Source organism: Hypanus sabinus, chromosome 6, assembly GCF_030144855.1.
Source record: "Hypanus sabinus isolate sHypSab1 chromosome 6, sHypSab1.hap1, whole genome shotgun sequence".
NCBI classification, from domain to species: domain Eukaryota; kingdom Metazoa; phylum Chordata; class Chondrichthyes; order Myliobatiformes; family Dasyatidae; genus Hypanus; species Hypanus sabinus.
Window position 1 is genome coordinate 153,004,538 of NC_082711.1, and position 13,366 is coordinate 153,017,903.

General features: G+C 38.4%; 2 protein-coding genes across 3 annotated transcripts in view; one reads left to right on the forward strand and one right to left on the reverse strand.

The window, feature by feature from the left end:
• Nucleotides 1–1,954: 1,954 nt before the first annotated feature.
• znhit3 (zinc finger, HIT-type containing 3) lies at nt 1,955–10,265 on the forward strand. The gene is made up of 5 exons (XM_059973204.1): nt 1,955–2,120; nt 5,495–5,526; nt 6,055–6,144; nt 6,874–6,936; nt 8,808–10,265. Exons 1-5 carry the CDS (start codon nt 2,050–2,052, stop codon nt 9,002–9,004), a joined length of 453 nt encoding a protein of 150 aa, XP_059829187.1. The 5' UTR covers nt 1,955–2,049; the 3' UTR covers nt 9,005–10,265.
• A 1,496-nt stretch (nt 10,266–11,761) lies between these two features.
• Nucleotides 11,762–13,366, reverse strand: part of LOC132395962 (unconventional myosin-XIX) — a 54,394-nt gene continuing 52,789 nt past the window's right edge. For both annotated transcript variants that reach the window (XM_059973201.1, XM_059973200.1), the window contains one exon: nt 11,762–12,606. In XM_059973201.1, the coding sequence (XP_059829184.1) occupies nt 12,580–12,606 (27 nt within the window). In that variant the 3' untranslated portion in view covers nt 11,762–12,579. The remainder of the gene's footprint in view (nt 12,607–13,366) is intronic.

Here is a 13,366-nt window from a genome sequence, read left to right on the forward strand (position 1 = left end):
AGCATTCATAAATGCAAGGAATCTGCAAAAGGATGTGGTCAGGTCAAACATGAGGGTCAAGAAGGTGGCACATGGTGTATCACGAGGGTGCCATTCATTGGTTTTCAAAATAAAACTGAACAGAGTATTTTTAAGAAACTAAAAAAATCAATTTATTACAATATTTTGTAAACATGCCACTATACCAACATAACAGAGAGTAAACACTGTGTCAGAAGCTTTCTGCACAGAAATTTTAAAAATACCTTGATGAGATTGTACAGGGATTTGATTACACTAATAGGAACACTGAGTGCTAAAGTTGTACTTGCCATGAATATTAACTTGATATGAAGTCAGCACAAGATATATTCACTAGACGACAATTAAATACAGACAGAATGGTGATGACTGGGTTGTAATGACTTAGAAAAATGAGATACGCTATCAAGATTTGGAGAGTGATTGACAGGGTAAATGCTGAAAGGTTACTTCCCATACCTGGGGAGTCTATATCTAGGAAGCATTGTCTTGAATAAAAGGTAGATCATTCAGGACTGTAGTAATGCAAAACTTCTTAATGCAGAATTTCAGAAAATTTATTCTGCAGAGGAATGTTGAGTATGTTCTAAGATGAAATTGATAAACCTTTGAACCAAGTGAATGAGGATATTAGTATTAGGTGGGAAGCAGATACAAAGTTAAGGATCATCGGGTACCATAATCTGAGATAGTGGAGCTAACAGAGCCACACTGCCTCACAGCTTCAGTAACTTAGGCTCATTTCTGACCTCCAGTGCTGCCAATGTAGAATTTGTTCATTTTCCCTGTGACCACATGAACTTCCTCCAGGTACTCCCTGTTCCTGCCACATCCAATGGAGAGGCTGGGGAGATTTAATAGTAGTCTGGAGAGGATAAAATGGGATTAGTGCAGGATCATTGTAAGTAGGAGCTTAATGGTCTGTGTAGACATGGTAAATCAAACAGCCTGTGCTGTATTACTATATGGATCTATGACTTTACTGAATGATGGAATACTCTGTCTAAATTTTTCTGTTCTACACTCAGTAGCACACAACATGATTAGGATACATGTTTGTAAGTGGCTTGCCTCTTATGAAGTTCCAAGTGTCACTTCTACAAGAATTAACAGAAGGTAACAGATGATTAACAGATGATTCATGTAACCATTGAATCTAATATCAGGACAAAATGACTTCCCCTTCTTTTTCCATTCCAAGTTCTGGCTCCTGATTCTGAGTCTGAACATCACCTCTCAGTCTTCAACATTAAGGAATAAAGACCTATCCTGTCCAACCTGTCCCTAAAATTTTACAAATATAACAAAAATAAATGTTGCAAACAAGTTTATTCTGATTACTCATACATTTAAATTTCCAATTATCAGTTGGAACCTTTCTAGAAACTAGGTGTCAACAGTAAAGAGAGACAGACATTTCAAATTGATGATCAACGACAGAGGGGAAGGCAGTACATTTGGGCTGTCTGGGACTAGTACGTCCTAGCAGCATAGAGTACACCCCTGGTCAACGGGATATAATTTAAACGTGTTCTCAATTTTCAGTAATGAAATTCTATAAAATCCCTACTGATACTAATGAAAAAAAGGCAGCAGAAGTGCTGAAACTCAGCTGGATGCCGATGGAATAAAAGACACTTTGCAGAATGAATCCAAGGATCTACTGAGGCAAATTGTACAAACTAGAGCATCACCATCTTGGTATAACTGCCAAACAAACATTTCATAAGCAAACTATTCACAATTTACTTTGACAGACGATTGCCTCTGCAAAGAACAACGTATGAATTGACATAAGTGCAAAGGTTTTATTTAATCTGAATAATTATTTGCCGATACTTGGGCTAACACCGCCCCCCCCCAACCCCGAGTGATAGAGATGACTCACAGTTGAGAGCTAACCGAGTTATAAATGTTTAATACGACGGTCGGCGGCGATGGTGAGAGGATCCCGAACGGGTCAGAGTTGGCGCTTCGACGTCGTCGTCAGGGTAACGCGCGCGGTGGTTGCTGGGAGCCGATGGTGGCATGATGAAGGTCTGCGGCGTGTGTGAGGAGCAGGCTACTAAGTACCGATGCCCGGCCTGTGATGTGCGCTAGTAAGTGAGCGGTGGGAGCGGCGCTAGGGGCTGCCGGGCTTACGGCGGCGAGCGGGCGGCGCTAGGGGCTGCCGGGCCTACGGCGGCGAGCGGGCGGCGCTAGGGGCTGCCGGGCCTACGGCGGCGAGCGGGCGGCGCTAGGGGCTGCCGGGCCTACGGCGGCGAGCGGGCGGCGCTAGGGTCTGCCAGGCCAGTTTCCTTGGATAAGCGCCGACCAAATTGCGACCTGTACTACAGGACTCTGTCCGGATTATGGCGGCGAGCGAACAGCTGGTAAAGTTTAGTTTATTATCACGTACGCGCTTCACCAGTACGGAGTGCTACTGGTACAGAGGCACTAGCGAGCGAGTTGTGTAGGTTCACACAAGTTACAGGCAGCAGTGACGGAGAAAAGACTGCGAAAGGAATCACTAGTGCAAAACAAGTGAGTTTAGGACCTGCTTCGGTGGAGAAAACCTTGGGTTTTTCCTATAGAGTATGGGTGGTGGTGTCTTTTAAAGCATCTGCATCAATGAGTGAGCTGCAGTTCTGTTGCTTGAGGATTTTATGACAGTAAACAGAGGATGGCTTTTATCTGGATTAACACCACCTCCACAAACACAATCAGCACAGGTGTCCCTCAAGGCTGTGTATTTAGCCCCCCCCCCCCCCCACTGTCTTCACTTTGTACTAGTGACTGTGAGGCTAAGTACTGCTCAAATGTTGTATTTAAGTTTGCTGACTACAGCACTGTTGTTGGCCGACTCAAAGGTAGTAACGAGTTGGCAATCTCAATGGCCCTTCACACAGCTTTAGACCATCTGAACAACACAAGCACCTATTTCAGGTTGCTATTCACCGACTACAGTTCAACATTCAGGTGGTGACGAGAGGGCATACAGGAACGAGATGTACCAACTAGTGGAGTGGTGTCGAGCCACAACCTTGCACTGAACATCAGTAAGATGGAAGAGTTGATTGTGGACTTCAGGAAGGGTAAGACAAAGCAACACACCAATCCTCATAGAGGGATCAGAAGTGGAGAGAGTGAGCAGCTTCAAGTTCCTGGATGTCAAGATCCCTGAGGATCTAACCTGGTCCCAACATATCAATGCAGCTTTAAAGAAGGCAAGACAGCAGCTATACTTTATTAGGAGTTTGAAGAGATTTGGTATGTCAACAAATACATTCAAAAACTTTTATAGATGTACTGTGGAGAGCATTCTGACAGGCTGCATCACTGTCTGGTATGGTGGGGTGGGGTGGGGGGGGGGAAGGCAGGCTAGTGCACAGGACTGAAAGAAGCTGCAGAGGGTTGCAAATTTAGTCGGCTCCATCTTTGGCACTAGTCTACAAAGTATCCAGGACATCTTCAAGGAGCAGTGTCTCAGAAAGGTAGCGTCCATTATTAAGGACCTCCAGCACCCAGGGCATGCCCTTTTCTCACTGTTACCATCAAGTAGGAGGTATAGAAGGCTGAAGGCACACACTCAGCGATTCAGGAACAGCTTCTTCCCCCTTTGTCATCTGATTCCTAAATGGACATTGAACCCGTGAACAATTTCAATTTCCGAATATATATTATTTGGTTTTTGCACGATTTTTAACCTATTCAATACATGTATACTGTAAATGATTTATTTATTATTATTTTCTTCTGTATTTTTATTTGCAATGAACTGCTGTTGCTAAGTTAACAAATTTCACAGCGTGTGCTGGTGATAATAAACCTGATTCTGATATACGAGGGAGATTGAAAATCTAGTTTAATGGTGCCACAACAATCTCTCACTTAACATCAGCAAAACCAAAGAGCTGATTATTTACTACAGGACAAGGAAACCGAAGGTCCATGAGCCAGTCATCATCGGGGGGATCAGAGATGGAGAGGATCAGCAATTTAAATTCCTCAGTTATCATTTCAGAGCATCTGTCTTGGGTCTAGTACATGAATGCTATTGCAAACAAAGCACAGCTGTACTTCTACTTCCTCAAAAGTTTTCAAAGATTCTACATGCCATCTAAAACTTTGACAAACTTCTAAAGGTGTGGGATGAAGAGTGTACTGACTGATTGCATCAAGGCCTGGCATGGAAACGCCAACACCCTTGAATGGAAAAGCCTACAAAAGGAAGTCTAGACCATCACGGGTAATGCCCTTCCCACCATTGAGCATATCTACTAGGAGTGGTGTTGCAAGAAAGCAGCATCCATCATCAAGGAACCCCATCATTAGGCTATGCTCTCTTCTCACTGCTGCTATCTGGAAGGAGGTGCAGGAGCCTCACAACCCACACCACCAGGTTCAGGAACAGTTATTGCCCTCAGGAGAATTGCAGTGTTCCCTCTAATTTTTTTTTACAGCTGTGCAGGCCAATCATTGCTCTGAGCAGGAAATTTTGATACTTCTTGAAAGCTGTGGGGCACTTTAAATGTTTTGTTTGGAATATGCATACTATGAATATATAGAATGAAATCTGAAAACATACTTTTGATTTTGTTCATTAATTGAAGGGTATAATGAAATGCAGTACAACAAAGAAAATCTTCCGTGCTTTGTAAACTTTTTGTAGTTGTACCCAATTCCAGCAGTGGGGCAACAAAGACTATGTGCGCAGAGCATTTCAGTTGCTGTATGACTGCACAGTTTAGAGGTAACGGACCATCATGCTCTTGAACTAAAGCCGATAACTTCACTTGCCCAACTGTTCCCACAAACCTATGGCCTCACTTTCAAGGACTCTTCATCTCATGTTCTTGATATTCTTTGCTTATTTTTAATATTTATTATTTTTTAATTTGCAGATTGTTGTCTTTTGCATAGGGGTTATTAGTCTCCGTGTGCAGGTTTCTTTGCTTCATTGGTGTCTTGGTATCTATTTTGAATGGCCACAAGAAAATGAATCTCAGAGTTGTTGTATTTTGACATGTATGTACTTGGATAATAAATTTACTTTTACCTTTGAGTTGTACCTATAGGTTCTTTGGGGAAAATAATTTAATTGGTCCTGCTTTCAAACTAAATTGCCCATGTTGAAAGTTGCTTATGAATCTTCTTACTCATAATGATTTCAGGCAGTATCTTGGTAATGCTTTAATTGGTCGTTTGTCTTTAGAACAAAAATGCCTCTTGATGGCATTTCCATCAATCTGTGCCCTCTGGCTTCTCTCATTTTCTCCATCTTGTTCTCCATTTGTTGCAGTTTTTACTTGCTGTCATTGAGACACACTGGTCTGAAAGAAAACTATTGCTAATCTGCTTTGGTTCTTTTAGCAAATTTTGCTGCCTCAACTGCCCAATCTTCAGACTTTGATTCTTTAAAGTTATATTATGTGAATGTTACTAAAATGTGATTCTTTATTATATTTAATAATTCTATTCTCTTTATTTTCAGTTGTTCTGTAGGATGCTACAAGAAACATAAGGGTATGGACAGTCCTCTGATTCCTTACAAATTAATTTGGTTACTGTAAAATATGCAAGCTTCTAAAGAAAATGTTATCTGTGTAATTTGGAGAATAGTCAACTGGATCTTCAGATTGATGATGGGGGGGGGGGATGGTAATACAAAATTACTTCAGGTCCATCTATGGCTTTTGCAAACGCAAAAATGGTGGTGCCTTGTTCTTTTGTGTTAAGATTGAGTAGAAAGCTACACCTTCATTCATGATATAACAACATTTTATACCTTCCTGGTATAATGTGCCATAAGTAAGAAATCTCATCCTTTGTTTATGTTGTATTTTACATATCCCGATTTAAAGGATCAACCTGACCAGTTTTTTTGGAACATCATCCCACCTTCTAAACTGTGACTTGGCTTTATGAAAGAATCTAAATGTTGTACTGTGAACTCTGGTTTTGTGTTAAAACGTATATTGATAATTACATAGAACCATTTTAATTGCACTTGTTTATCTAAAATAACTAAATTTGGTGCTTTTGTTTTACTAGATGATTGCAAACCACAAAAGTCTGGTTCAGTGTCATCAACTTCAGAGCTTTCTACAGAAGTTGGGACAATAACATGGCAAGAAGGCAAAGGTAGATACCATGCCGTCATATTAGAAAGGATAAATATCTACAAAGCTAGAATTGTTTAAAGAATTGAGTGTAAACACAACTTTATAAATCATTCAAGATTGGGCCATTTAAAAAAAAAACAAGCATTTTATAGATATTAGTGCAGTTATGTCAGGATAATGTAAGCTTGGCATTGAAATGTTTTCTGTTTTGTGCAGTAAATGTAAACTATCAACTTGCATCGTTCTGGTGCTACCCACAGTGTTGGGATAGAAAGTTGTCTTCTACAATTTGCCCAAATCAATGGGACAGATCTTTCAAAGCTCAAGTACAGTACTCATTTTCTGCTGGATGTGCATTTAAGTAAAACCCATTTATTTTTCATTGAGCACCAATGTTCCCTTATAAAGTACTATTGGTGAACAGAGGCATGGGGAGATTGGGAGGGAAATAAAAGTAGATTCCATCCATGTTCAAAAAGTGAAAGTAGAATTTAAAGCTTTGATCAATAGAATTATACATTTGAATCAATTGTTTCCTTTTAAAATAGACTCATAGTCTGGATTAAAGATTTGCCACAGAGGCCAAACAATACCAAGATCTTGTTCAACTCATTTAAATTTATTATGATCATGTTGAAGAGTGAAAGAGACATGGCCTAGGAATTTAATCCATTATGTAGTAACTGTTTATAATCCCTGTGCACGTTAGTTGTTCTTTTAAACAGTAATGGTATATTCCTGTCAACAGATGACATACTGGGTGAAGATGAAGAATCTGATCGCGTGCCCCTAGAGAAATTAAAACTGTTGGGTATGTAGACAAAAACAGATCACAACAAAAACATCTTTTTGATTCCTGACATTTACTATTAGAAGGGTAATTTGAACAAACTAAATTAAATTGGTTTAAATGATTAGCATACAAAACTGATTTAGTTCAATGACATTCATCACTGTTTGAGTGCTGCGAGAGATGTTCCTGAGTCTAAGAATTTGTTCTGTTGACTCATGTGACAATATTGACTGTCACTGAGGACTTTATAACACTAGAAATTGCAGGAAGAATCGATTACTTCATAAAATATGAAGGCAAGCTCTTTTGTCCAGTAAGCCCACATGGTCAAACAATCTATTTAGAACGTAGAGCAGTACAGCACAGTATGGGACGTTCATTTCACGATGTTGTGCCAACCATTTCACCTACTCCTTGATCAATTTAACCCTTCCTTTCTACATAGCCCATAACCCACCATTTTCTTTCATTCATGTGCCCTAAGAGTCTCGTAAATGTCCTTAGAGTATCCTTTACACTAATCTGTGTTATTCCTCCCACATTCCCATCACTTCTCATGAGATTTTTCCACTCACAATACGGACATTTCAGTGGCTAATTAGCCTGCCACTCTTAGAATGGAGGGAAGGGAATGCCATAAACTCAGGCTCCACCGACACAGCACCTAATTTCCATGAGCTATACCATTGTGCAACCTGTATTGCTTCTATTTTGATTATTTTATCTTCCTTTGAGCGCCCACCCACCTAGACTCCTTGCTGAATGTTTGATATTCACTATTAGATAGTACTACCTCGTGAGAGGAATATACAATTGACATTTCGGGCCAAGACCCTTAGTCCAGCACATAATTCTCCGTAATTTCTGTCATCTCCAACGGGATCCCACCGCCAATGATGTCTTTCCCTCCTTCCTGTTTCTGCTTTCCACAGATACCGCTCTGTATGTGACTCCCTTGTCCATTTGTCTCTCTCCACTGCTCTCCCTTCTGGCACTTATCCTTAAAAGGGAAACAAATACACCACCTCCTCCCTCACGAACATACAGGGCCTGAAACAGTTCTTCTAGATGAGGTGATACTTCATCCTTGAACCTGCTGGGGTTATATATAGTGGGAGACTCCATGCAGATTTGGGATTGCTTCGCAGAGCAACTACACTCCATCTGCCAGAAAAAGCAGGATCTCCCAGTGGCCAAACATTTTAATTCCACTTCCAATTCCCATTCTGACACATCAGTGCACGGCCTCCTCTACTGCATTGAGGCCAGACTCAGGTTGGAGGAGCAACACCTTATATTCTGTCTGGGTAGCCTCCATCCTGATGGCATGAACATTGATTTCTCAAACTTCCGGTAATGTCAGTCTCCACCTCACCCCCCCACCTTCACCATTCCCCACATCTTCCTATAACATCCCTCTGGTGTTCTTCCCCCTTTCTTTCTTCCATGGCCTGTCCTCTCCTATCAGATTCTCCCTTCTCCAGCCCTGTTTCTTTCATCAATCAACTTCCCGGCTCTTTACTTAACCCTCCCCCCACTTTCATCTGTCACCTTGTGTTTCTGCACCCCCCCCCCACACCCAGTACTTACTTTGACATATCTTTTTACCCCCAGTCCTGATGAAGGGTCTCAGCCCAAAACATCAGCTGTACTCTTTCCAATAGATGCTGCCTATCCTGAATTCCTCCAGCATTTTGTGTGTGTTGCTTGGATTTTCAGCATCTGCAGATCTTCTCTTGTTTGATTAACACTAGCCTAGTGTTTATTACTGCTTCTAACTTTCGTCATTTACAAATTTTAAACAGGTCTTGAGCAAAGTGAGTGACTACAGGTCCTGAAACTTCAATGTAATAAAGCACTAATTATTATTATTTTTGCTTTTCTAACAGCAAAATCTGAGGAATTGAAGAGTTTACTTTGTAATCCTCATCTTAGACAGTTGCTATTGACAATAGACAGAGCAGAAGATAAAGAAAACATCATGAAATCGGCTATGCAAGAACCAATTTTTGTAGAATTTGCTGATCGATGTCTACAAGTAGTTGAACCCCAAGATAAAGAAAATGACATCTCTGGCTCCTGGTAAATGTGTTTAACCCCTGAGCACTTGGCAACTATGTTGCAAAGTAATTGACCAATCCTGGTTTTGACTTTGGGGGGGGGCGGGGAATGGAAAGCCTGACAATTCAGCAACTATGGAATGTGCAGTGAGGTCAATGACTGTGGACAGTAGTGTTTTTTTTTACAAAGTTTGACTGAAATTGTGATAAATTTTAAAATACAACAAAAATATTTAAGGTGGCAGCTAATAAGTGTGATATATAAATAGTATATCAATAAAATCAAAATTCAATTTGCTGCTTTAAACATTTACCTTCACTTCTACACCCTCCCCCTATTTAACATTTGCTGCTCACTAACTTGTTTGCTAAGATACATTGCATAAGACATCTCTACAAGTTGTGCAATGAAGTTAAAATACCATTTAATTTGCTAAATGGTTACTATACATTCATGTTATCTTTGATTCAATGAATAAAGACACCAAGGTCCCTCTAAAAACCCATATCTTTCAAAATTTCTGTTTAATACTCAACATTTTTATGCATTAGATTCCTCTGGTGGTCTTGTTCAATTATTTAAGTAGAAATCTTCCTAAGCGTTTTCACTTATTTCTCAGACATTGCCACCAAGTTTTTGAATCAGGAGTAAATCTAGGTACATTGCACTTCATACCATTAGACCATCAATAAAGGCTGAACACCTGGGGCATCAGTGCCAAGTCCCAAATCGCATTAGTTATGGTTTCTACAGTCCAAAAAAGTTTATTGTTTTATCATTAATCAATTCTCAGTCCGTGCCAGTATATTACACAATTTAGTTTCATAATCTCCAGCATGGAACCTTAGTGAAGGCTTCTAGTAGTTCTAAACATGTCAACAGGTTTATCAAATATTATTTCTCTAAGCATCAGTTTGATATTACCACTTCTTATATAATAGATTCCAGCACTTTCCTTATTAACTGATGAGGCTAAATGGTCAATAGCTTCTTTCCCCCAACATCCTTTCTTCAGTAGTGATGTTTTAATTGCTACTTTCTGAGATTACCTTTCTGAATCAACATAATTTTACATTACCATCACTCCAATCAGTCTCCAAGCCACATCCTCTTAAAGGATAGCCATCATGTTCTGACTGATCCCTTTCTCTCCCATTAATTTCTTGAATGTTATTTATTTTGAATGGATTTTCTCTAATTTACTCTAATCTGCTCTTTACAAATGTAAAAAATTGGAATGTATGACCTAGAGTTATTTTCAATAAAACAAACAGAATTCATTCTTATTCTAAGAGGAGGTTTTGCATAAATGAGGAAAAGAGAACTGTTATCTGTTGGAAAAGCATGTCTGATTGAAATGAGTTTGGTCTTAACTCCTATAGTATGAATAATGCCTTTACTAAATATATCCAAAGGGGTGGATGTGGATAAGAAAAAAGGATGTGCATAAGATATATTCTGCAAAACATCTTTGCAGAATACTAGACATCTTAAAAAAAGTGGCCAGAACTTGGAACTGTTATTTCCCACTTTCACTTGTATACTGATTACAACCACAAAGTACTGTAAATGTGTGCAGATTACAGAGTTAAACCAAAAGGTATTGTCATGCTCCCTTTCTTGATAATAGGCTTAATAAAAATGTATCAACTATTACACCTAAGTGCTAAAGTACAGATAATAAAATTGATCCTATTTTAATAAATGTTTAAATTTGTCAACAATTCTAAACATTTCAAGTATTTCTAAATAACCCCTAATAATTTTTCACATTTGTGACAAGTATACAATTTTTTTTAAAAAACATTGTTTTGAAGAACAGTGTAAGCAGCAATTTCTGCTTATAAAGTGCAGAACTGGAGTAGAAATCACATTTCTTGCTAAGACAATGCAAATATTATCATCTAACAGCACTACAAAATACATGCTGACAAAATGAATAAAATCAATTAACCTCATTTAAAAACAACAAATGCCAAAAGATTGTGCACATTTTAAATTCTGCATTGGTATGCCTTTCTTTCACTTAAGTACTTATTGAACTCTCTTAACACTTACTAGTATTATGAATTTTAAAAAATTCCATCAATGATCTGAATTTTTGTTGGGCAACAGTTCTTCATTTTAGAGTAAATACAGTGAAATACACCAAATCAAATAAACATATACATCGTTAGTTCTTAGGTCTCCTCTTAAGAATTGAGATGACAAATCATATAACCCAATGATCTCGTGTTAACAAAATATAACTTAATTGCCAGTATGTGAAACATGACTGTGGGTCGGTGCCAAGTGTAAAACACAGGACAATACCATAAATGGACAACACAATAGCAATCCTTAGAACGGTCACATGCACAAATGCCAATAATCAAATAAATGTGAACATACGAATGGACTACATAATCATCCACAGAATAAGAAAAACAGGAAAGACTAACCCAGGGGTTCCCAACCTTTTTTTAATGCCACGGAGCAATACCCTGAAGCAAGGAGCCTGGACTCCAGGTTGGAAAACACTGATGATTTAATGAATGTTGTGCACGGATAGTTGGGGTATTACACCAAAGTGAGTTTTGTTGGAAATCTGGATAGCTACAGGAAAGCATCTTTGGAGATGACGTGTCTCCTGGCTGGCAATTTGGTGATAGGTGACTGGTAGGGTGGGTGGAATCAGCAGTAGTTTTTTCAGCTCTTTTCTGTGCTCTGAGGATGAGCGAGTCTTTTATTGTCAGTAGTGCTGCTAGAAAGAATTTAGTAGTTCTTTTCATTGCCCTGAAGGATTACTTTCCATGATCAACAATCTTTATTTATAATATTGAAATATCTAAATACATCTTACAAACTGGACTACACTTAAAAACTAAACATATTTCCTTTAATCCCAAAAGGTTTATATCTTTGATGCAGCATTGAACTAAAACTTAAGCAGTTCTTATACCTTAATTTTTCCAATAAACTTAAAGCACATACATGAGAAAATGTGCAAATGCTGGAAATCCAAAGCAACACACACACACACAAAATGCTGGAGGAGCTCAGCAGGCCAAGCAGCATCTATGAAAAAGGGTAAACAGTTGACTTTACAGGCCGAGACCCTTGCCCTGATGAAGGGTCTTGGCCCAAATTGTTGACTATTTATCCTTTTCCGTAGATGCTGCCTAGCCTGCTGAGTTCCTCCAGCATTTTGTTTGTATTGCTTTAATACATAGTTGTTTCTCTAAATACAGATTTCCTGTGAACAATCAAGTCCACATACATGATATTAAAAAATATGTAGTAAGCTGGTGATACAAATAGCAGCAACAAATTATATGACGCAAATGCCAAAACCTCAATTCTCCAAGTTAATGGTGACATTTAGGATTGCAGGAAGTGAAAGCAAAGAGGTTCTTTAAATTTCAGCACTCATGGAAGTTTGTTCAGGAATAAAGGAAATGGCAGTGGAAAATAGATGCATAACTGTCTCAAAATGCACAATCACAATATCAAAATAGTAACCATATTTTCCCTTGCTAATTAAACCTACTTGACTAAACTGCTTTAGGACCATGGGATCTTGATCCTGCAGCCACCTCATTGATAATATTGAGTCATTTATCAGGGGGGAGAATCATGATTTGATAGCTGTATGAAAAGAAAATAAAACAATAAAACAGTTTAACATTTTACAGTGTCACTAATCAGTATATCTTTAGATGAAGTTCATTAAAGCAAGATAGCAAATTCTTTAAACAATAGCCTAAAACACAAATGCAGGACAAGAAAATAACTTAGAAGTTCTTCTCTTTCTAATTATACCCAAGTTAATACTCTGTACTAAGATATTAGTAAAATTGTATTAACGGTTTGATGCTGAAATATTTAAGCAAAATCATAACCTTTACAGAAGGAAAGTTTAAAAAATGATCAAATATTGTACATTACTCAAATTCCCTGCATACCAAAAAATAAATGATAGAATTCCGAACTTGTGCAACTATAAATACCAAATTGTAGGTTTTTGTTCACATGATCCATATTGAATACGCTGTTTATGTCAGTACTATGGATTTCACCATACAGAAGTAAATTAAAATGGAATGATACGTTGGGTTAATTTCCATGAGAAAAGGAGAATAGGCAGGTACTTGAATAAATGTAGTGTAGCAGTGTACTGTATTTTGTTATGCTCTTCACAAAGTGTTACGTAACAATTCCAATCATGCTTTCTTTCTTGGAAGTAATTCTTCCTGTTGGAAGAGCATTACTTTGAAGTCTTATTAAACAAATTTTATGTAAAGTTCATAAAATAGTGAAATCAAAAGTGTGCAAATATAAATATAAATTTATGCTCTTGCATTATGAATGCATTCTGGCCAAACTTTATATGAGCTAATCTGATAAA